Source organism: Rhinolophus sinicus, linkage group LG05, assembly GCF_036562045.2.
Source record: "Rhinolophus sinicus isolate RSC01 linkage group LG05, ASM3656204v1, whole genome shotgun sequence".
NCBI lineage: Eukaryota > Metazoa > Chordata > Mammalia > Chiroptera > Rhinolophidae > Rhinolophus > Rhinolophus sinicus.
In genome coordinates this window covers 109,361,685-109,383,509 of record NC_133755.1, presented here as the reverse complement: position 1 = coordinate 109,383,509, position 21,825 = coordinate 109,361,685, and the positions used below count along the sequence as shown (strand labels likewise).

The following is a 21,825-nucleotide window of genomic DNA, read 5'->3' as shown; positions in this document are numbered from 1 at the left end:
AGTGGGCTATATTCAACTACTAAATCTGTCTAGTGTTCATATCAAATGCTTCAAGAGCGGGATGGAGGACATGGATGATAGGAATGAAGATAAAAAACAGATTTATAAAGGCCGTGGCTTAAGTTTACAAGTTCAAATTACCTCAGAACTACCCTGTTTCCCTGAAAATAAGACCTAGCCAGACAATCAGCTCTAATGCATCTTTTGAAGCAAAAATTAATATAAGACCCAGTATTACATATTATATTATATTATATTATATTATATTATATTATATTATATTATATTATATTAAGACCCGGTCTTATATTAATATTAATTTTTGCTCCACAAGACGCATTAGAGCTGATTGTCCAGCTAGGTCTTATTTTTGGGGAAACATGGTATCAGTTACTGAATACGTGGATTTGATTTTCAGCATACTGTACAAAGTTTGATTTGCTTTTGGATATTGAAAATAATATGAAAAAGATCACTCATTGATTCAATAGATTTATACCAAACACCTACTAGGAAGAAGTACATAAGAACTGGGTGTGTATGTAGGGGTGGCGGGTAGGAAAAGGTTGTCACAATAAATCATACTTAAGGAAAAAGGATAAAATATTAAAAATGACTCACATGAGATAAACTATAATGGGTATGATAAAAGAGGTCCATACCTAACGCTAATATGAATTCAGAGATAATATTAACAGTCTTGGGATGTGGGACACAAAGAAGTGGGGTCATTCAAAGATGACACTGAGGTGTTTCAAACCAAGTAATTTAGAGGATAAAGTACCATTTTAAAAAAGATGAAAAAAGAGGGAGCAAAAGGAGACAATATTTCAGTATTAAACATACTTAGTTTGATATGTAAGTAGAGATGTCTAGCAGGCAAATGAGGATTGGAATTCATTAATGAACTCAGTCCTGGAGATATAAGATTTGGGATATAGAGGCATATACTCAGTACTCTGAAAGCACAGGAGAACTAAACCAGAGCATCAAGAAAAGCTTTTGATAGTAGGTGGTGCTTTGAGTTTAACTTTTTAAGATGGAAAGAATCAGTTCTAAAAGGATGGGTAAACACATCGGGAGGAACAGCAGTAGAAAAAGCACGGGTGAATGCAAGGAAGCATAAAACGTGTGCATTACTAAAGGAAAGGATACGTATGTGGGAGGAGTAGGCTATGAAGCAAGTAAAAGAATCAGTAACCAGATTAAAAAGGATTTCACGCTGTAAGCCATGGAATCTAAACTTCATCCTGAAAGCTATAAGGTACCATGAAAGATTTTCCAACAGGAGCAATATGGTCTGACTTAACTTTTAGAGGATCATTTTATCTGACAAGGAAGTGAGATTGGAGAGAAGGGGGCATAAAGAGGCAGGGTAACTAATTTGGAGACTGCAGCAATAATCGAAGTAAAAATGATGAAGGCTGAACTAGGACAGTGGCAAAGAAAAGAAAAGCCTCCATTAGCTACTAAGAAAGCTGAATGTCTCAGGGCTTGACAACTCAGTAGACGTGAGGGGAGAGTGAGCAAGAGGAGTCTAGGACAACTTCTAAGTTTCTGGCTGGGGAGATGGGAGTGCCATTCCTGTAGTTGTGGAATCCAGAGAACTAAATCTGAGTAGAAAGAGGAGGTGTCTGAAAACATTGCGCTTGAGGCACCCATGAGACATCTAAGTGAATATGTTTGGTAGGCAGCGGGGCCTGTAGGTATGGAGCACACAGCACAGAGCACTGAGCTCTTAGAGATACGTATCTGAGAGTCACCAGTGGTGAAGGTAGAAATGGGATGATGCTATCAAAGAAAAATGTACAGAGTGAGAACAGCAGGAGACAGAGGCCGGAGCCCAAGAACACCTACTTTTAAGGGGAAAGGAAAGAAAAGAAGCCTGTGTAGGAAACAGAGAGCCAAGATGAAAGAAAATATGGAGAAGCTGATGTTACAGAATTGGAGGGAGGAAAATATTTTTAGAAGGAGGGGCCTTTCATTAATTTATATATTGTTTATGGCTATTTTTGTGCTACAGTGGTATTATGGAGTAGTTGCTATAGAGATCATATGGCCCACAAAGCCAAAATATTTCCTATCTGGCCCTTTAGAGAAAAAGTTTGCCAAGCTCTGTTGTATAGACAGGAATGGGGAGATGAGGGTTGGGTGGGGTAATATCTGGCTTACAGTTATGTCTCCACTTTCAGAAGGAAGTGGAAATAACATTCTTTGAATAAAATAAAGAGGAGGGCAGTCTGTTCCCTGAAGATAGAGATTTCAAAGGATGCAGTGGAAAGAATGTATTGGGAAGACGTAGTTTGAGGATGTCAGGGAGATATGGAAAGGTCAGAAGTAAGTAAGATCATTTAGAGAGTGCGAATGGCAAAGTAGTTGGGGACTTCAGGCTATAAAAACATACAAAATACATGCAAGATGGGGAATATTGTTCATAATCAGCTAATAAAAGACAAATAACAAGATTTATCCAGTGGTGAGAATTTGTAGACGGAATAAATATTAATAGTTTAGTTTCTGGCTTTTTCCAGAAATGATTGACAGACTTAGAATAGGAAAGAGGAACAATATGTGTCAGTTTATAACAAGGATTGAAGATTGGAGTAGGTGAAGCTAGAAAGACAGGAGAGCTAAGACATGCAGAGGCCTAATTAAAAAACTGACTAACTTATAATTGGTATAAATTATAAATGTTAAAAATTTTAGGACGATTTCAAAGTAGCTGTGTAGCTCATAAAACATAAATACAATCACGAGAAAATTAAACCATGCTATGGATTGCTTAGTCTTAATTGTAAGTCTGCTATTTCATTACTAAGAAATTATAATCAACTAAACTTTTTTAATCACCAGAAAGATATGGTGATGATTTATTTGCTAAAAGTTTATTTTAAAAAGGATGTGAATGTTTTCAAAACTGTTACTATACACTTACCTGCTTTATTACTAAGCTTGTATAAGAAAGTTTGGCGAGGGTCTGAATGATCTCGACATGTCAATTGCAAAAGAGAACCTGATTTTTTCCATTTTTGCATAAACCACAGACCTAGAGAGTTATAAATCATATGTAAGTATAACTTGAAATATATGGTAACATATGCCAAGATTATGAATTTTAATATATATTTCATTTCAAAAAAGATATCCCTCAAATTAGCATTTGTTGACTAATATATTTGCAAAGTATTTCCATTTTCTGATAACAAATATATATATACATACATAGGTTAACTATAGGTTAATCGTGGTTGATAATTGTGGCTTACTATTTCTTTCTCAAACAGTAATAAAATAAATAATAGTTTACAAAGAACAAGTTTGGGAAAAGTGTACCTTTAGATATATTTGCTCAAATTATAAAGCAGAGGGGGATAAAACTTCAAACACAGTAGTAGATCTAAATGCCTAAGCACAGAGTTTTGAGACTATAAATAATAAGTTAAGTTAATGGTAGACCAATTGTATAAAGACCAACGCTTAGAATGAGCAATTGGTTAATGTTTTCTAGTAATAGCTGAATATAACTTAACTTTCATATTTAATTGTATTTCTTTATATTATCAGTTACCCATATTTAATGCATCTTCCCCTTATATGAAACCCTAATCACTCTGGAACTGGTTTTAAAGATTGTGGAATATTCATTGCCATTTATGGTGCTTCTAATATTACAGAGGGAACAGGAGAAGAAAAGAGGAAGAAGAACCCTTTAATTGATTAAATCTGATCATTATAAGCCTGTCTAGGGAAAACTTTAGTGAAGAAAGAAATTCGAAGTACTACATCTTATTCATACTGGGTTCTATCGTTCATTATTTATGTATTTCATTTTTCTCATGTCCTCTTTTTGAAACTAAAAACCTAGAGCCACCTATATTTTGAAAGCCACCATTTGATACAAAGGAAAATGGTTTTCTTTTTTTGTCAAGAAAAGGAGTGGAAGAGAAAATGGAAATAAGAGTTTCAAGACTCAATGAAATCTAATTTATTCTCTCAATGGGAATCAATTGACTAAACTATAAAAAAACATTTTAGAAATCTAAGGACAAACCAAACCAAATAAAAGGCAAGTCAAGAATTAAGATCTTTCTTAGTGAGAACATTTATTCTAATCAAAATTGGGCTCTTGACTTTAATTTAAATTCTTCAAAAATTTTAGAATTTATTTTCTCATAAAATCCCTTTGTTGTTATCAAACAAAAATCAGAGTTAACATTTTATATAAAATATGTTACAACATTATAATATATTAAATATAGACATTTATTCGTTATCTGTTCAACTAATGGAACGGAACGACCTGTTTATAAGATGAACATTTACTGAAAATATTTAGACAGTTTAATGAAAAAAAGAAAAAAATGCTCAGGCCTTTTGACAAGTATCTCAATATGATAAGATGCATTTTCTGAAATGACTTATCAGCTTATTTCATGTGCATGACAAAACAGAAAAATAGCTACAGCTTTTGTTTTATGAAATTCAAAGTATTTGACAAGTTGGCTCTAACAAACACCAGAAAATATTAAATTTGTACTTAAATTTTTCTCCCCATTTTATACTGAACAACAAAATGTTTTACCTGTGTTAACAAGAGCACTGCTATTGTAGAGTGTACCAAGGTGAGGTCCAGAAAGAGATAGAAAGGTATGAAGTTTGTTGAGGTAATATTTAAACCTTGGCCTGGTAAGCACTGAACGGATTATTAAATTGCCCAATGAATGTCCAATAAAGCTTTAAGAGAAAAAAAAATAATGTTTCTCCTATAGTATTAGTTTTAAAAACAAACATCAAAGCTGATATCACTAATACATTAATGTGAAATATTAAGAATTTTAAAATTTCCACTATGTTTTAAAATTATGGTTTGATAATGTAGTAGAAAATTCCTATTATATAATTGTAATGCTTGTTCTTATAGAAACAAGACATTACTTATCAGAAAATTTTTACTCATAATAGCTTGTACCTGCTTAGAAATAAATACATTTAAAAAGTAATAATACATTGACTAGATGATAAATTTGCCTCCTTAGGTACACACAATTATTTACTTAAGTCATGATTTAAAACAAAATAATTAAATTGCACGTGTAAGGATGACTATAAGAAATTATATACCCATTTCTCTTATTCTCTGGTACACACTAAAAAATGTGAGGGTTCTTTGATAAAGTACTTTCAAGGCACAGGTAAAACATGTATTTTCCTACTATAAGTCTAAGGTTATACCAAAAGAATAACTAATATTTATAAAGCACTTCACTTTTATTAAGGAATAAATCAAAAGAGCCCTTTTGTTTCGTATTATTTTATAATAGACAGTATGTGAATCCCTGGGGACAATTAACTGACAGAAGAGAGCTTGAAAGCTATTGTGCTACGCAACACTGGCTTACACATATAACTAGTAAGAAGCTCAGGACAAACTTCCTTCCCAAATTGAAGTTCTTAAAGCTGTGGGGTGAGAGTTATGATGGTAACTAACAGTCCTCAATCAGTCAGACCTGGCTTTTGGATAATGGTTTATTTTAACTGCCAGTCTCAACTGAAAGAGGGCATACTTTTCGTGGATGAATGAAAAAACTGAAATAATATATTACTTTCTCATCATAAATAAATAAAAGGAATACAAGATCACTGTAGAAAATTTAGTAAAGAAACCACATTTTAAATTCTATAAATGGAGAGATTAATTAGAACAAGAAAATAATCTCTCCTCCCCTCAATAAACTTGCATTAAAAATCATGTTCTGATTTTTAACAGAAATCTGTTTTTAAAAAATGATTTCAAATACAAATCTGCTTATCTCTTTTCTTAGTCCCTACTCTACTTTAGAATGGAAACAAATGCTATAAAAGCCTACAGTATAGAGTCAGCTTCTTCCTCTAACCTAGTTGGGATATGAAAGTAGTCAGTTTATTCCATTCTTTTCGAGGCAGGAATATTAGTTTTGACTTTTTATTTAATTCGTAATGGATTAGAAGAAACAAATTCTTTTCTCTTTCCCACGTCTATCCACAGTATCTGATTAAATAATGAGCTTATGTTGATCATCATCTCTTGCTTGTAGAAACCTGACTCACAAAGTATAGTCCTGAAACTGTGAAAAATATTTTTATTGTCTCTTTTTTAATATATGAGTATATCCATTTCCTTATAACCTTTCTTTCTGTTAACAGCTTTTGATATATAATTCATATACGATATAAGTCGTCCATTTAAAGTATGCAATTTATTGGTTTTTAGTGCAATCAGAGTTGTACAACCACTACTACGAGAAATTTTGTAACATTTTCAACCACCTCAAAAAGAAATCCTGTACCCTTTAGCTATCACTACCTGCATTTTCCATTTCCCCCAGCTCTAAGCAATCACTAACCTTCATCTCTTTATACGTTTGCTAATTCTGTACAATTCATATAAATGGAATCATGTAATATGTGGCCTTTCCCAAAATCTTTTAATTTTTTTTCTCTTTAAGTTAAATTCAGCTGTGGTCTCCTATATTTCAGAACAGGACAACAAAACTATCATAAATTCTGTTTAGTTTTTCTGTAATTCATAGAGATATAAAAACAGTTGTGTAATATTATAAAAGTTACCTTATTTTTGAGAGTGTTAGACTATATATCTGAATATACTGTATTATCTCATCTAGAAGGCGATCAGTCATGCTATCAAAATCAGCAAAAGTATCATTCTAAACAAAAGCAAAACAGACACATTATATACTGAATTTGTATAATCACATGAAAAACTGAATATAAATATTATGTTTAGTTTAGGCATTAGAAACACGGTTAAGACCAGTCTTTTTTTTTTTTTTTTAGAGAAGTTAGTGTGAAAGTAATAGTCATTGTATTAAAATGAGCAAAAAGAGTGAGTTTCTAGGGGAAAAAAGGTTCAAAGTTCTTAATAACATTTCACTTAGTTGTTTGTTTAGCTCACTGCCAACATTTAACATAAGGTTATTTATAATGGTTTAGTTAATATTTTCATAGAAATGTGAAATTCTAGAAATTTTGCTCATGTGAAGAGCTCATAAATTGACCTGTAAATCATTTCTATTTCTTTGGGAAATGTATTAACGTTAAATTTTATAGAAATCAGAAAAATTATTTCTACTACTACAGACATTTTGTAGTAAGCAAGTAATAGGTAGAAACTAGTACAAAAATGTTTGCTTCCACTGAAAACACAGATGTTGTACCTGATTTCTCTCAGACATAAGAAAATCAATTCTTCCCCCGGGTAGTCCAAGTTCAATATAAGTTTTTACTAATCGCAAATCTGCACTGTTACCTAGAAAATGAAGAAAATGAAAAATTATGTCTAAAGGATGAGATAAAGTAAAAGGTATAAAGTGCATCATCATATATTTTTACAGTTCTCAAAGACAAGTTAATGGCATGTGCCAATTTTGAATAGACAATCCAGTCTGAAATGAGTTCTCAATTTTTGTTGCAAAGCTATTTCTATGAGCCAGACAATGTCGTTCAACAATTTTGTTCCTTAGGAGGTTTTGGTCACACCGATGCTTTCACGTTCCCCTCTAATGGTGCACTTGTTTCACTGGTAGCACTCACTCAGGTATGTGCTTCCTATGTAGTTGTGAATGACTGACTAAAGTACTGCCTACCATCACTACTCTAGATGCATTTTAGATTTAGATTTAATCTGATCACTTTCCTTTGGTGGTACTGGTATATATGTATGGAAATAAAAATCCATTTAAATAAACTAGGATAGTTTACTAATTTAGAAGATATCTAGAAATATAAAATATTTATAATCCCTTTGGTTTACTTACGAATATAAACATGTCATCATCCATTGCTGAATTTTTACTTTACCCTTCCAATATTTATATCTTTTACATATTTCATGCACTGACAGATAACTGTTTTATTCCTGATTTTAAAAGGGACACCTGTAGTGTTTCACCACTAAGCATATGTTTTCCACTGGCTGGGAATACATATGCTTAATCATATTAATGCACTATGGCTAGTGCTAATGAAGGCTTCTAGTTTAGTGCTTAGTTGTCATAACTGGGAATGAATACTGCATTTTTTTCAATAGTTTTTTTCTTGATTTGCTGATGTAGTATAGTTTATTAATAAATTTCTTTATATTTACTTATGTTTGCATTCTGGGAATTAAATCTTATTTGCTAGAGGGTTCTTCGGACATTTTACAAATTAATTAATTAAATTTCTGCAATACTGTTAGTTTTATTAAGTGTATTTATGTTAAACTGATCTACTGTTTTTGGGGGTATGGGTGTGATATGTTTTTCCTACTTGGTAAGAAGGTTAGGTTAACTTCAAGGAATAAAATGGGCTGTACACAGTCTTTTTTTTCTATTATTTTGCAACAATTTATATAACATAGGGATAATGTGTTTCTAGAAAATTTCAAAGATGAATGTGCCAGAGATTCTCTGAAGGATAATTATTTGAAAATATTATTATTGGGGTGGAAGAGGTTAGTATTGGAGGTATTTCATTTCTTGAGAGTCAGCTGTTTTTTTCTTTTAAACAAAAATCTCAATTTCATGAGCATTTACTAGCTCAGAACTGTATTTAGTATTTTTACAATCCATAAAACCTTTTGTCAATTTGTTCTTACAGAATAACATCATAATACAGTAACACCCCACTAGTCTAGACATATTTGGTATCTTTTAATATAACTCCTAATCAAGAAAAAAAGTCTGCTGAGTAACCCAAATAGCTGCCATCTATAACAAAAAACCATAGCACTAAAACCAGGTATTTAGAATTTAAAGTATACTCTAATTAATTAGTGAATCTTTAATTTTCAGGTGTTGATTTTTCTAGTCCGTCAGGTTTAAAGCCTCAAGCTAAAAGGAAAAGTAGGAAGACTATCAAAGGGAGACAAAATGATTGCTATGAGGTGACAGCTGGAAAAAAACACAGAGAGAAGACAGAAAAATCCAAAGTTAAATAAACTGCTGGCACATGGATGTCAATTCCATGGAAAATTTACTTAAAAGAAAATCTAATAAGATGCTTAGCAAAATTAAGCATATTGCTGTTTTAAAATATATTTAAAATTCAATTTGTTTAAGCAATTTAAAAAATCTTCTTTTCAGTTTAAAGGTGAAATAAAACTAAATGAGATCTATGAGGAAAAGAACACCATTGAGTTGCTTTGGGTCACAGCTGTTTCATACCATCTAAACCATGCACACAGACGATGAGATGAACACCCTCTCCAGAGCCGTCCTCATCTTCCATGCTGAAGTACGGCACTGAGGATGCCAGCAGGGGCACATCACTGTACATGAACCCGGGGAGTTTCAGTTGCTTCAGTTCTTCTCTTGCCTGAAGGAAGCTGAAGCAAAATATTATAAAAGATACTCTTTACAAAGTATTATACTCAGTTTGTAGAACCAAAAAGACAATCTGCTGAATTTATGGACTTTCATTGAAAAGAAAACCCAGCAATATGTGATTTTAAACTAATCAAAATATGTGGGATCACCTAAACGATTTAGAAATAACAGAGTAATTTTCTTTACAATTTTAATACATATTCTGATAAAATACAATGAATATTTTAAACCTGAAATCACTTTAAACATATTCTTTTAAATCTGAAATCAACTAAGAAAATATTTGGGGTGGAGTTATGCTTCATACAAAGTTTTATATTGTATGCATAGAAAAGCCGGGAGAAGCACTGGAAAGATGACTGATGTTTATCCTGTAATCAAATCTTGTCCTTTCTGCTCCTTTTTAATCTTACACAAACAGAAGGGAAGGAGCTATTTTACAAAGTGTAACAGTGAGAATGGTAGTTATATAGTATTCAGTAGATTACATTATTTGTATTTTTTTTTGTATTGGTAGTCTAAAAATAGCAACAAGAAGCAGAACTAAGTAGGGGATGTGACTAAATATAATTGGTGGCAGACACTCATTTGGAATGAGGGATTAATCAACTCGGGGATTGCAAACATCAAAAATTTTAACTTTGGTAATATTGTATCATTTGGATGCATAAAAGTAAAACTAAAAGAAGCTACACTAAACCGAGTAGGACGCACTGGGTGAAACACATAGACCATTGTTTTCATTAATGATTCAGGAATAGCTGAGGTACACAGAGGAGGTAATTCTTTAATGGGCTGTTATCACCTCACTGGTTTCACTAGCTTTAGGCACCATGGATCGTAATTATGTGTACGAATCAGAACAATTTGGGAACTTTAAAATCTATTGTTGACATGACCAGACCTTTCACTCTAGGGATTATAACTCCATCTGGGGTAAGGTAGTAGAATATTTTGATACCAGTAGCAGGCTAGTAAAACTATGTCATCAAATTTTTCTGGATTTTTTGCTGGTCCATGAAATCTCAATTCTGGAAATCACTGATTTAGCTGAGGCTACCTGAGTCTGGTAGGTTTAGGAAGTTACTGCTAGCCTCTTAGTCATCATCTAATAGTGTCCTTATTAAACAGATGTACTTGTAAAACCTAACTTTTGTCTGGGAGTTAGTTAACGGGGGAGAAATAAGGCACTGATGAAAAAAGGGTTTTAACCTCAATTATTCCATATTTCTAACAAAACTACCAATGGAAAATTTATATCAGGAATGTTTAGCTTATAGAAAAAAACAATCACACAGGAAACTACAGGTCTGTCAAATTGTAAAATGAGTTCATTTCTCCATTTTAGACAGTTACTCAAAGAATCACTTTTTTGTATTACACAAGCCAGAGAAGATGAAATATATATGTTATCAGAGAAATAAATAAATAAATATCTTTACGTATATTCAGGAGCACATGCTCTCATGCTCCATTACTTACGCTTGTATTTGAGGTTTTGGTGAATTTTCATACCAGGAAACTGATGAAGTGAAGTTGTAAGAAGTGCTGCTTGGCTGCTTTGTAATGGCATCAAATTTACTTTTAGAAGAATACTTATTAACACTACAAGGAGACTCTCGTGGTGCAGATGGGAAAGACAAACAACCCGAAGTACAGACAGTAGGCATATTTATACCATCCCTCAGAAATTCACTGTTTATTTGTTCTGCTTTTATAAGTCTTTCTTCTTCTAGTGCATCTCTGTTTGTACAGTGAGCATTTACTGTTCCATCCAAAGCTGCATAATCTGTTTCTTCATAATACCCATTTTGAACCATTTGTTGATCCTGCTCTTCCTCCTCGTCCTCTTTACCCTGTTCCTCCTGAAGATTACTACTTCCTTTTTCAGAAGCTTCCTTTTGAGGGCTCACTGAATTGCTGTAGCTAATAGCACATGTGTCAGAAATATCCACACTGCTTTGAGAGCCAAAATAATTTTCCACAAGCCCTTGTTTTACCATATCAGGACTGGCTGAAAAAGGGTCGCTTATACCCGGATGAGTTTCATTTTTAACTGTAGGGGTTTCTGAATTTATTTGCTTGAGATCTAATGCATCACTATTTTTTCTTTTCACAGTTCTATCTTCACTAACTTCTGTATTAGTAGAAATGGAACCTGAAACAACACAAGGGATGCCTAAACAAACAAGTTTTGAATTTAATGCAATTGCTGTCCCTATAGCGTTATTAGATTTATCAGGACTCTGGGAGTCTTTACACATAGTGTCCAAGTTAGATTTGGAGCTGCAACTACTTTTCACATCACCGGAAGTATCTTCATCTGAAAAAACAAATTGTAAAGGGTCTTTAGTGCTTGAATTTAAGGAATGTATTGCTATAGTTTCATTGTCCAAATGCCCCGAAAATATGACACTCTGCTGTTGCAAAACAATACTTGATTTTTTAGCATCATCACATTTTGACAAATCAATTGTTTCTAGAGTTGTTAATATAGTTTTGCTATCGCTTGGGTGGCATTCAGGTGTAACAGATTTCTTAGAATTTTCATCAGGTGACAGTTCATCATCAGAAGGTAGAGAGTTTATGGATGTCAAAGATGACTGTATTTCACTTAAAGCACTTGTACTCTCAGTACAATGACTTCCTAATGAAAATTTTGTATTACAATCAGGTTTCATCAAAAGCTGAGGAAATAATCTTTCATTATTGTAAGGACCTTGCCCTTGCACAGTTTCATATACTGCATCAGGGTTTGGATGTGTTGCAAAAGAACTTGGTTCACTTTCAACACCTGAATCTGAAAATCTAGATGAGGCATATGTGGCATTAATATCTGGCAACTTAATTGTATCTCCACTTACTACAACATGGTATTCTTTTGTAGAAGTAGGTTGATTACTTCTTAACTTAGCTAATGATTCTCCAACAGAACGACACTTTGTGTCCTGCAAAGCTTCCTTTTCAAGTGTTAGTTCTATAGATTTAGATTTACCATTAGATTCTAAGGACTCAAAGTTGGGTAGTTGTAAACTATCCACAAATATTTCATCTTGTCGAAGCTCTGTCCAAGGTCCTATTTTAACAGTTATTTTCTCTCCACTGAAAAGATCTTTATTACAGGGCTTTACTTCAATTGTTCTAACGCCTGAAGATGGGTTTGTTTGATGATCATGGCAATCGTCTGATGAACTTCGGGTTGCCACATTGTGTTCCACTTGTGTAATTTCACTATCGTCCTGGGAGATATCAAGTTTACCTGAAATGGACAAATTTGCACAAAGATTTAGGCTGCCAGAGTTCAAAGGATCAAACAGGTCTGGTTGCATACTTTCAATATCTGGAGACTTTTGTTCGGTTCTCTCTGTATTAGTTGGCAAATAGCTAGCTTCCTTTTGACTTGTCTGTCTGACGTAGGTCTTTAGGTCACAATTATATCCACACACTGTGGGATCCTTCTGACTATGTGAAGGATTGCCTTCAAAGCTTTTAAAGAGATCATTTGCTGCTGCACTTTTCAAACATTTGTAGCCTACCAAAACCACAGAATCTTTAGAGTTCTGTTTTATTAATTTTTTTGTATTTTCAGGTTTCATTGTTTTCATGAGTTTAGTGACCTTAACCTTGGATTTATTTGATTCTTCATTCTTTCCTTTTAGAGATTTTGTGAGCTGCTTTTCACCTTCTGTATACCAAAAACTGGAGGCACCAGCAGGTCTGACTTTCACCTCTGGGCTAGAAAGTCCAGCTACAGAGCTTTCTTCAGTCTCATATTTATCCATTCTACTGGACTCTGATCTTTGAAGATTCTGAATTCCCATCCAGGGTGCATCTAAGTCTTTTATCCAAAGAAAAAAAAATTCAGGTTTAAAACAAGGTGGGAGAACTCACATGATTAAGTCTACTTTTTCTGACTATAACTTTCTAATATCCTCAAAAATAAATAAAACTGGAGGGGAAAAATGTCCCCACATTAGGGAATGGTTTTATATATATTAGGAAGAATATACTGAAAATTACACACACAGCTTACATATTTTAGTTAGATTATACTTACCTTCAATAACTGAATCTAAATACCTATCTTCAAAGATTATAGGTAATGAATTGAGATCTCCATCTAATTCACTACATTCAATAGGTAGGGGTGGAAGAGAACTGCAGAAGGAAGTATTTTTGATAGCGGTGCACATCTGTAGATGACTCTGAGCACTGAAAAATATTTCTTAAGTCAGACTGTAATTTTTAAAAATTACACCCAATTCCACCTTATAGACTCTACCCATTCCCGTTCCCCTCCTCATTCCTGTACCCCTTCCTCAAAATGTAACCTCCTTATGAAAGAGTTCTTTGGTCAGAAATAAAAACTGGTAAAGTGAAAATTGTGGTTTGTTGACAATAAATTATTGGCTTATAAAATTATGGTTTGTTGATAAATTGTTTAATTTCTATTATATTCTCCTATACTTTTAAATGTTACTTCAAAGTGAGTTATCTATGTTTAATGTCTGAACTTCCTAATTTGCTGAGAATAGCATATAAGAGAAATACCAAAAGCTCAAATGCCTACTAATGATTTGATGATAGTGTTGGAAAAAAAAAAAATGTGTTCCATGGCTATTGCTCTACTTAAAACATTTTGATGAATACAATTAACGGGTATTTAAAACAAAGTGTATAACTTTCTAGTACAAAAGAGTTTGTTTTAAAGAACATTTTCTCATGGAAAATTTCAAACAAATAAAAGTAAACAGAATAGTATAATCAACCCCATCACTCAGCTTCAACAACTAACATTTTGCCCTTCTTGTTTTATCTATACCCTCACTCACTACCTACCCCCACACTCATTATTATTTATAGTTTATTTTTTAGGTAAATTCACAGTTACTGAAATACACAAATCTTAGCTGTACAATTCTGACAAATGGATACATAACACCGAATATTTCCATCTATAAGGAGAGTACTCTCATGTCTTTCCAGACAAACTCCCAGCCCAAGTCACAAGACAACCACTGTTCCGACTTTGTTCACCTTAGTTTTGCCTGTTCCAGAACTTCATGTAAACAGAATCATACAGTATAGACTCCTTTATGTCTGACTTCTTTTGCTCAGTACAATGCCCTCAAATTATTCTATAAAGTCAAAGAAAACTGATCTGAATGTACTCAGTAGTGAAAAATGGAAGGCATCTATTCTGGCTATTTTAACTGTAAGTCATTTGTATAACAGAAGGCAATGCCAGTCAGACTACTTATGAAAATCTGTAATATGTAACAATGAATGTAAGAGATTCTGACCTGTGAAAATAAAGATACAACAAGGTGGCCAAATAGAAGGGGAGCCAGAGCTGTATGGGACTACCAAGCTCACAGCAGACGAGACAGGGAGGGAGTGGGTAACAGTGCAATATGCTTTACATAAGGTATGGGTCTTTCATGAAGTAATTCGCAAGATTAAACCCAATTGAATTAAATGGGATGTCTGAACATCAAATTCTCCTATTTCCTGCATTTTAAATATTGTATATTCTGTCACTGATAAATTCTGAGATAGGTATCTTATGTAAAAGGAAATAAAATCATTTTAATTTCGGATTCATGCTACTCACTGAAGTTCCTGGTATGCAATGGCAGCATCTCTTGGATGTTCAAAACAAAAGAATGCTTCAGAAAATCTGCGTACCTGCAAAATTCCGAAAGGGGGTATGAATACTGTGGCACATTTGAAAAAACCAATCAAGCATGGGATGGTAGGGAAAATAACTCCCTCCATTAGGCACGACCACCCCTGTGAGAATTAATATCCCTCTTCAGGGAGATTGCCAGGGCACTATATTTTGGTACTGCATGAAATAAAAGAAACAATAGACTGTAGAGTGAGAAATTTAGGCTTATATCATAGATCCACCACTTATCTTTCTTGAAGACAGGGACGTGTTTGTCTTATTCACCATGACAGCCCAATCCCATGAATAGTGCCCAACACATGGGATAAATGCCAGAATCAGCTAGTACTTCCCCCATGCTGTGTGCCAGGCATCAAGTATAAGCCAGCTGAATTGACTGACTTATTGGCACTGTGACTTTGGGCATTTCACCTTTGAGCCTTGGCTGACTCATTTTCAAAATCTACTTAATACCTGTTCTACTATGAGATTATTTTGAGCAGTTTTAAATCTGAAAAGTGTATATAAATATAAGCTATTATAATTGCCATTATAGCATTCACCACATTTTCCCCTAAAATAATTGTATATGTGAACTGTCTTCTCCCCTAATGTGTATTGTTCTTTAGAGTAGGAACCACATTTTGATGATTTTTGTTATCCCCGAAACATTTATCTTGCTACCGGTATGTCCCAGAAACAAGTACTTGATAAATGCTGGTTGAATCTAATTAAATATTTCTTCCATCATATTTACATTTTTACCCTTTCATTTCTAATTATGCTAAGAAAGGCTTTATCAGCTATTGGGGCAAAATGAAGCAACAGTAAGGAGATGGATAAGACGTTTTGTTTGGAGGGCACAGAGAAAAGAGAGACATTATTTTACATTTTGAAATTATATTACATCTAAGATTCTTTTCTAAAGAGAAACATGATTTAAGTTTCTTTGGTTTTAAACATACAATAAATTGGCGATATATTTGACTCAGTATCAAGATCTGGCCAGTTGAATTTCTGACTTATTAAGCTTGTTTCCCTAAGCAGATGAGCTAGGCTCTTCAGAGGAACAAATTAATGAGGGAGGTGGGGAGAGGAAGGTACAAGGCATCTCTGAGAAGGATGCATCTTGTGTCATTACTTTCAGATGTTGTCCAATTGCCTCTTCTCCCTCTCTAACACTAAGGAAAAAGTGAGGAAAAATACCTGCCTATCTATCTACTAGAGATGTTTTACCTGAGGGCTATGAAGTCTGAAGAAATGCAGCCCTAAGTCATATGGATTCCTGAAATTGGAGCTGGGCCTGCAAAACTGGCTAGTTGCTTTTCCTTCTCTCCCTACCATCCCTAATTCCCCCCTAGCTATCATTTCTTAACAACTTCTTACCTATCAGGCTCTATGCTAAGCATTGCATTTCCATTATTTGATGTAAACCATATAAAAACTCTATGAAGTAGAGTTTTAATAAGTGAGGAAATGGACACAAAGAAATTGATTACCTGTCCAAGATAACATAGCTTGTAAGTGATAAAGACGGAGTTCAAACAAACCTTCATTACTTGAAGATAAATACAATATAGTCTAACACCCAGTAGGCTGGCGTAATTACATCCATGCTCTACTCCTCTCATGTTTTTGCCTGTCTCTTGGCTGTGTAGTTTGTAACATCTATTGTGTTTCACTAACACTGGGCAGTGGTCTATTTGCCTGTCTCACTTTGATCAAGGACAAAAATGAATTGCTAAGTTTCCTAGATCATATAACTCTGGGGTTATTTGGATCTTATTGCCGGATCTTATTTCTCAGGAAGATTGAATTCAACTACAAACATCATCCTCACTTAGGTCAAGTGATTTGAGATACAGCTATTTTTGAATCCATGTATAATGCTTTCACAGGAGATATTATGCCAAGTCATTTGTATAACACGAAACTTTGTTTTTCATTAGTTTGGTAAGGGTCTATTCGTGATCGCCATAGCATAACAACTTGTTTCGGTTTTTAGAGAATCTTTACAAAGTTGGTTTACATTGACATTTGACACTTGCCAGTATAAAGTTGAATTCCTAGGAATAATGACTAAATGTGAGTACGTATCTTTGACTCCCTTTTTTTATTGATTTTGTTAGTAACTTGTAAAAGCATCTAAAACACTATCACTGACTGAGGTATTTCAAGCTAATATGCCTTCACTAAGTATTTTTCAGAGATAAACACTTTAGTGACTGCATTCCCTGAGCATTTTGTTTTGGCATGCTCTTTTTAAAGTCACTTAAGGAGACTGTTTCTTTCATTTGTCACCATGTTTCATATTACCCTAATCTTTGACTTTATTTCCTGTTATCTTAAAGACAATAGGTTTTTGTCCTTATTTTGTGTTCAAAATAAAGTTCAGAGAGCACTCAGTAACATGAAAATGTTTGTGAAAACTTAAATAAGAAGTAATTTTCTCTTTTTTGCAGGATAATTTTTTTAAGAGGGGAAAACATCTCACTTTATATGAGTATATATGCCAATATTAATTAAAGCCATCAACATTTATTCCCCTTCACTTTTGTCACCTGTTAAGTTCTTAAACAGAAGAGGCAGATATTAGATTTCATGCCTGGTTTTCTTTTTTATGCCTGGTTTTCAAAATAAGTAACCAATGATAATTCAAGAAGCTTGTATTTGAGTTTATAAAATTTAGATGTCTTGAATGTAAACGTTTTATGTTAGGCATCTGAGGACTAGGAATTAAAAAAAAATCAAATATATACCAATATCAGACATAAGAGTCTACTATAACATGGATATATACATTAAGTAAATTTAGATTACAAAAAACTTTTCTCCCACTTGCCATGTGGATTTTTCCCACTGCGTGTAATAAATTAATGATTCTAAGAAAACTGTATTAGTAGCAGCCATAAACATGAAACTTTCTCTCAATTTAAAAAAGGGTTAAGTTTTATCATTTAAAAATTTTACCATGAAAATAACTGCTGAAGGGTCTTAATTTATAAGACCCTTGTATTGGGAAAACTTGAGTTTAAGACTTTTCTTCCTGTCCTCATATTCTGTGCCTCAAAGAACACTATTAAGAGAGTAAAAAGTCAAAACATAGAAGAAACTATTTGAAAATCATCTATCAGACAAGAGTCGTTTTGAATATATAAAAAATTTCTACATCTCAATAACAAAATGACAAACAACCCAATTAAAAAATGGGCAAAGGACTTTGAATACAATATTTCCTTGAATATGCATTTCTCAAAGAAGATACACAAATGGCCAACAAACACACAAAAAGCTGCTCAGTATCATTAGTCATTAATGAAATGCAAATCAAAACCACAATGCAATGAAACACCATTTTGCAACCTACTAGGTGGCCATAATAAAAATAACAAAAACGAAAAACCATAAAGTAACAAGTGTTTGTGAATATGTGGAGGTACTGGAACACTCGTATATTACCGGTGGGAATGTAAAATGGTGCAATTGTTGTGGAAAATAATTTGGAGGTTTCTAAAAAAGTTAAACATAGAGTTACCATACAACTCAGCGATTCCACTCCTAAGTACAAGGTCTGACAATTAAGTTCTCAAACTTGTTGCAACAATGTTACAAATCTTTTTTGATATCAGCGGGATTGTTCATTATAAATTTGTACCAACTGGACAGTTAACCAAGTCAAAATTGCTTTGAAGGGTGGACTAGGTGCTGGCGTCAATGCATAGCTCCCCAGGGGAGTACTTCGAAGGTGACCACAGTGATATTCAGCAGTGAGGTATGTAGCACTTTTTCTAGGATGAGTTTGTGAACTTAATTGTCAGACATTGAGGGTTTATTTCTGGCTCTCAATTTGATTACATTGATTTACTTGTTGATTTTTATGCCAGTACGACACTGTTTTGATTACTGTAGGTTTGTAGTATAGTTTGAAATCAGGACATGTCGATGCTTCCAGCTTTGCACATTTCTCAGGATGGCTTTGGCTCTTTGGGCTCTTTTATGGTTCTGTACAAATTTTAGGATTATTTTTTTCTATTTCTGTGAAAAACGTGATTGGAATTTTTATAGGGATTGCATTGAATCTATAATAGCTCAGGTAGTATGGACATATTAATATTAATTCTTCTGATGAGTTCTTTCATCAAAGTCTTGTAGCTTTCAGCGTACAGAGTCTCCAGCTCCTTGGATAAATTTATTCCTAAGTGTTTTATTGTTTTTGATGCTATTGTGAATATTGTTTTGTTTGTTTTTCCGTTATTTCATTGTTAGTATATAAAATACAACTATTTTTGGATGTTGATTTTGTAGTCTACAACTTTACTGAATGTCCTACAACTTTACTGAATTTACTGATTAATTCCAACAGTTTTTGGTTGAGTCTTTAGAAAAGCTCATACATGTATCATCTTTGACCAGAAGATAATTTTACTTCTTCTTTTCTGTTTTGGATGCCTTTTCTTTTTCTTGTCTATGAGGTCTGACAATTAAGTTAGGCGAACTCATCCTAGAAAAAGTGCTACATACCTCATTGCTGAATATCACTATGGTCACCTTCGAAGTACTCCCCAGGGGAAGCTATGCACCAACGCCAGAGCCTAGTCCACCCTTCAAAGCAATTTTGGAACTCTTTTTCTGGAATAGCCATCAGAGTGGTCGTCATACTACCCTTGATGTCCTGAATGTCATCAAAATGTCTTCAATATTTCCTTTACCTTCAGGTAAAGAAAGAAGTCATTGGGGGCCAGATCAGGTGAGTAAGGAGGGTGTTCCAATAGTTACTTGTTTCCTGGCTAAAACCTCCCTCACAGACAGTGCCGTGTGAGCTGGTGCATTGTCATGATGCAAGAGCCATGAATTGTTGCCAAAAAGTTCAGGTTGTCTAACTTTTTTATGCAGCCTTTTCAGCCCTTCCAAATAGTAAACTTGGTTAATTGTCCAGATGGTACAAATTCATAATGAATAATCCCTCTGATATCAAAACAGGTTAGCAACATTGTTGCAACAAGTTCACAAACTTAATTGTCAGACCTCATATTTGTGAATTTTCCAGATTTCCTCCTGTTAATTGATTTCTACTTTCATACCATAGTGATGGGAAAGACACTCAGTATGATTTCAATTTTCTTAAATTCGCATAGACTTGAACTTTGACTTATCAATTGATCTATCCTGGAGAAAGTTCTGTGTGTGCCTGAGAAAAATATGTACCGTGTTTCCCCAAAAATAAGACCAGGTCTTATATTAATTTCTGCTCCAAAAGACGCATTAGGGCTTATGTTCAAGGGACGTCATCCTGAAAAATCATGCTAGGGCTTATTTTTCGGTTAGGTCTTATTTTGGGGGAAACACGGTATTCTGCTGCTGTTGGATAGAATGTTCTTATGTTTGTTAGGTCTATTTGATGTAAAGTATGGTTCAATCCAATGTTTCCTTGTTGATTTTTGTGGCCAGATGATCTATCCATTGTTGAAAGTGTAGTATTAAGACCCTTTCATTATTGTATTGCTTTCTATTTCCCTTCAGATCTGTATTTGCTTAATATATGTAGGTGCTCTGATGTTCAGCACATGTATACTTACATTGTTAGATCTTCTTGATGAATAGCTCCCTTTTGTCTTTACCTTATGATCCCTTTTGATCCCTTTTGTCTTTACTTTAATGACCTTTGTCTCTTGTTACTATTTTGACTTGTCTAGTTTTTTGTGATACAAGTATAGCTATCCTTGTTCTCTGTTGGATTCCACATGCATGGAGTATCTTTTTCCACCACTTCACTTTGAGCCTGTGTGTGTCCTTAAAGCTAAAGTGAATCTCTTGTGGGGAGCATATGGTTGGTTCTTTTTCCTTTAACCATCCAGCCACTCTATGACTTTTGATTGGAGCAGTCAATCCATTTACATTTAGAGTGATTACTGATATGTAAGGAATTACTAATACCATGTTATTGTTTTTTGGATGTTTTATAGTTCCCTCATTCCTTTTTTCCTATCTTGCTGCCTTCCTTCGTGAACTGATGATTTTCTATGGTGATAAGTTTTGATTTTCTTCTTTTTTGATGTCACAATTTACCTCTTTACATATTGTGTATCCACTAACAAATTATTGTAGCTATAGTTATTTTTAATACTCTTGTCCTTTAACATTTATACTAGATTTAAATAGTCAACACACCACCATATTACTGTATTCAAGTATTCTGAATTTATATACTTACTTTTACTGGTGCATTGTTATTTTCACGTTATAATTAGTATTGTTTTATTTCAGCTTGAGAATTGTTTTCTGCATTTCTTGTAATGAAGGTCTAGGGTGATGAATTACCTCAAGAATTTTATTCATCTGAGAAAGTGTATTGACTGCTAGATAGAATATTCTTGGTTGGCGGTTTTTTACTTTCAGCACTTTGAATATATTATCCCACTCTCTCTTCTAGTCTGTAAGGTTTCTGCTAATAAATCCACTGATATAGCCTTATGGGGGTTCCCTTGTAGGTTACAATCTTCTTTATTCTTGCTGATTTTAAGATTCTCTCCTTGTGTTTGATTTTTGATAGTTTTATTATAATGTGACTTGGAGAGGACTTCTTTAAGTTTAGTTGGTTTGGGGACCTATGAGCTTTATGTACTTGGATACCCCGGTCACTTCCCATAGTTGGTAAGTGCTCAGTAATTATTACTTTAAATAAGCTTTTTGCCCCCTTCTTCCTCTCTTCTCCTTCTGGAACTCCAGGTTTGCAAATTGTTTCTTTTGATGGTATCCTATAGATCAGGAAGGTTTTCTTCACTCTTTTTC

At 33.8% G+C, this 21,825-nt stretch overlaps 1 protein-coding gene across 16 annotated transcripts in view; it reads right to left on the bottom strand.

The window, feature by feature from the left end:
- FAM135A (family with sequence similarity 135 member A) overlaps nucleotides 1–21,825 on the bottom strand; it is a 461,750-nt gene that overhangs the window by 10,404 nt on the left and 429,521 nt on the right. For 7 of the 16 annotated variants that reach the window (XM_074333158.1, XM_019749326.2, XM_019749327.2 and 4 more), the window contains 8 exons: nucleotides 14,980–15,053; nucleotides 13,423–13,577; nucleotides 10,848–13,203; nucleotides 9,204–9,364; nucleotides 7,215–7,306; nucleotides 6,607–6,704; nucleotides 4,583–4,734; nucleotides 2,936–3,046 (listed from right to left, as the gene is read on the bottom strand). In XM_074333158.1, coding sequence (XP_074189259.1) covers nucleotides 2,936–3,046; nucleotides 4,583–4,734; nucleotides 6,607–6,704; nucleotides 7,215–7,306; nucleotides 9,204–9,364; nucleotides 10,848–13,203; nucleotides 13,423–13,577; nucleotides 14,980–15,053 — 3,199 coding nt within the window. The remainder of the gene's footprint in view (nucleotides 1–2,935; nucleotides 3,047–4,582; nucleotides 4,735–6,606; nucleotides 6,705–7,214; nucleotides 7,307–9,203; nucleotides 9,365–10,847; nucleotides 13,204–13,422; nucleotides 13,578–14,979; nucleotides 15,054–21,825) is intronic. The other 9 variants (XM_019749331.2, XM_019749332.2, XM_074333161.1 and 6 more) reach the window with 4 other exon arrangements.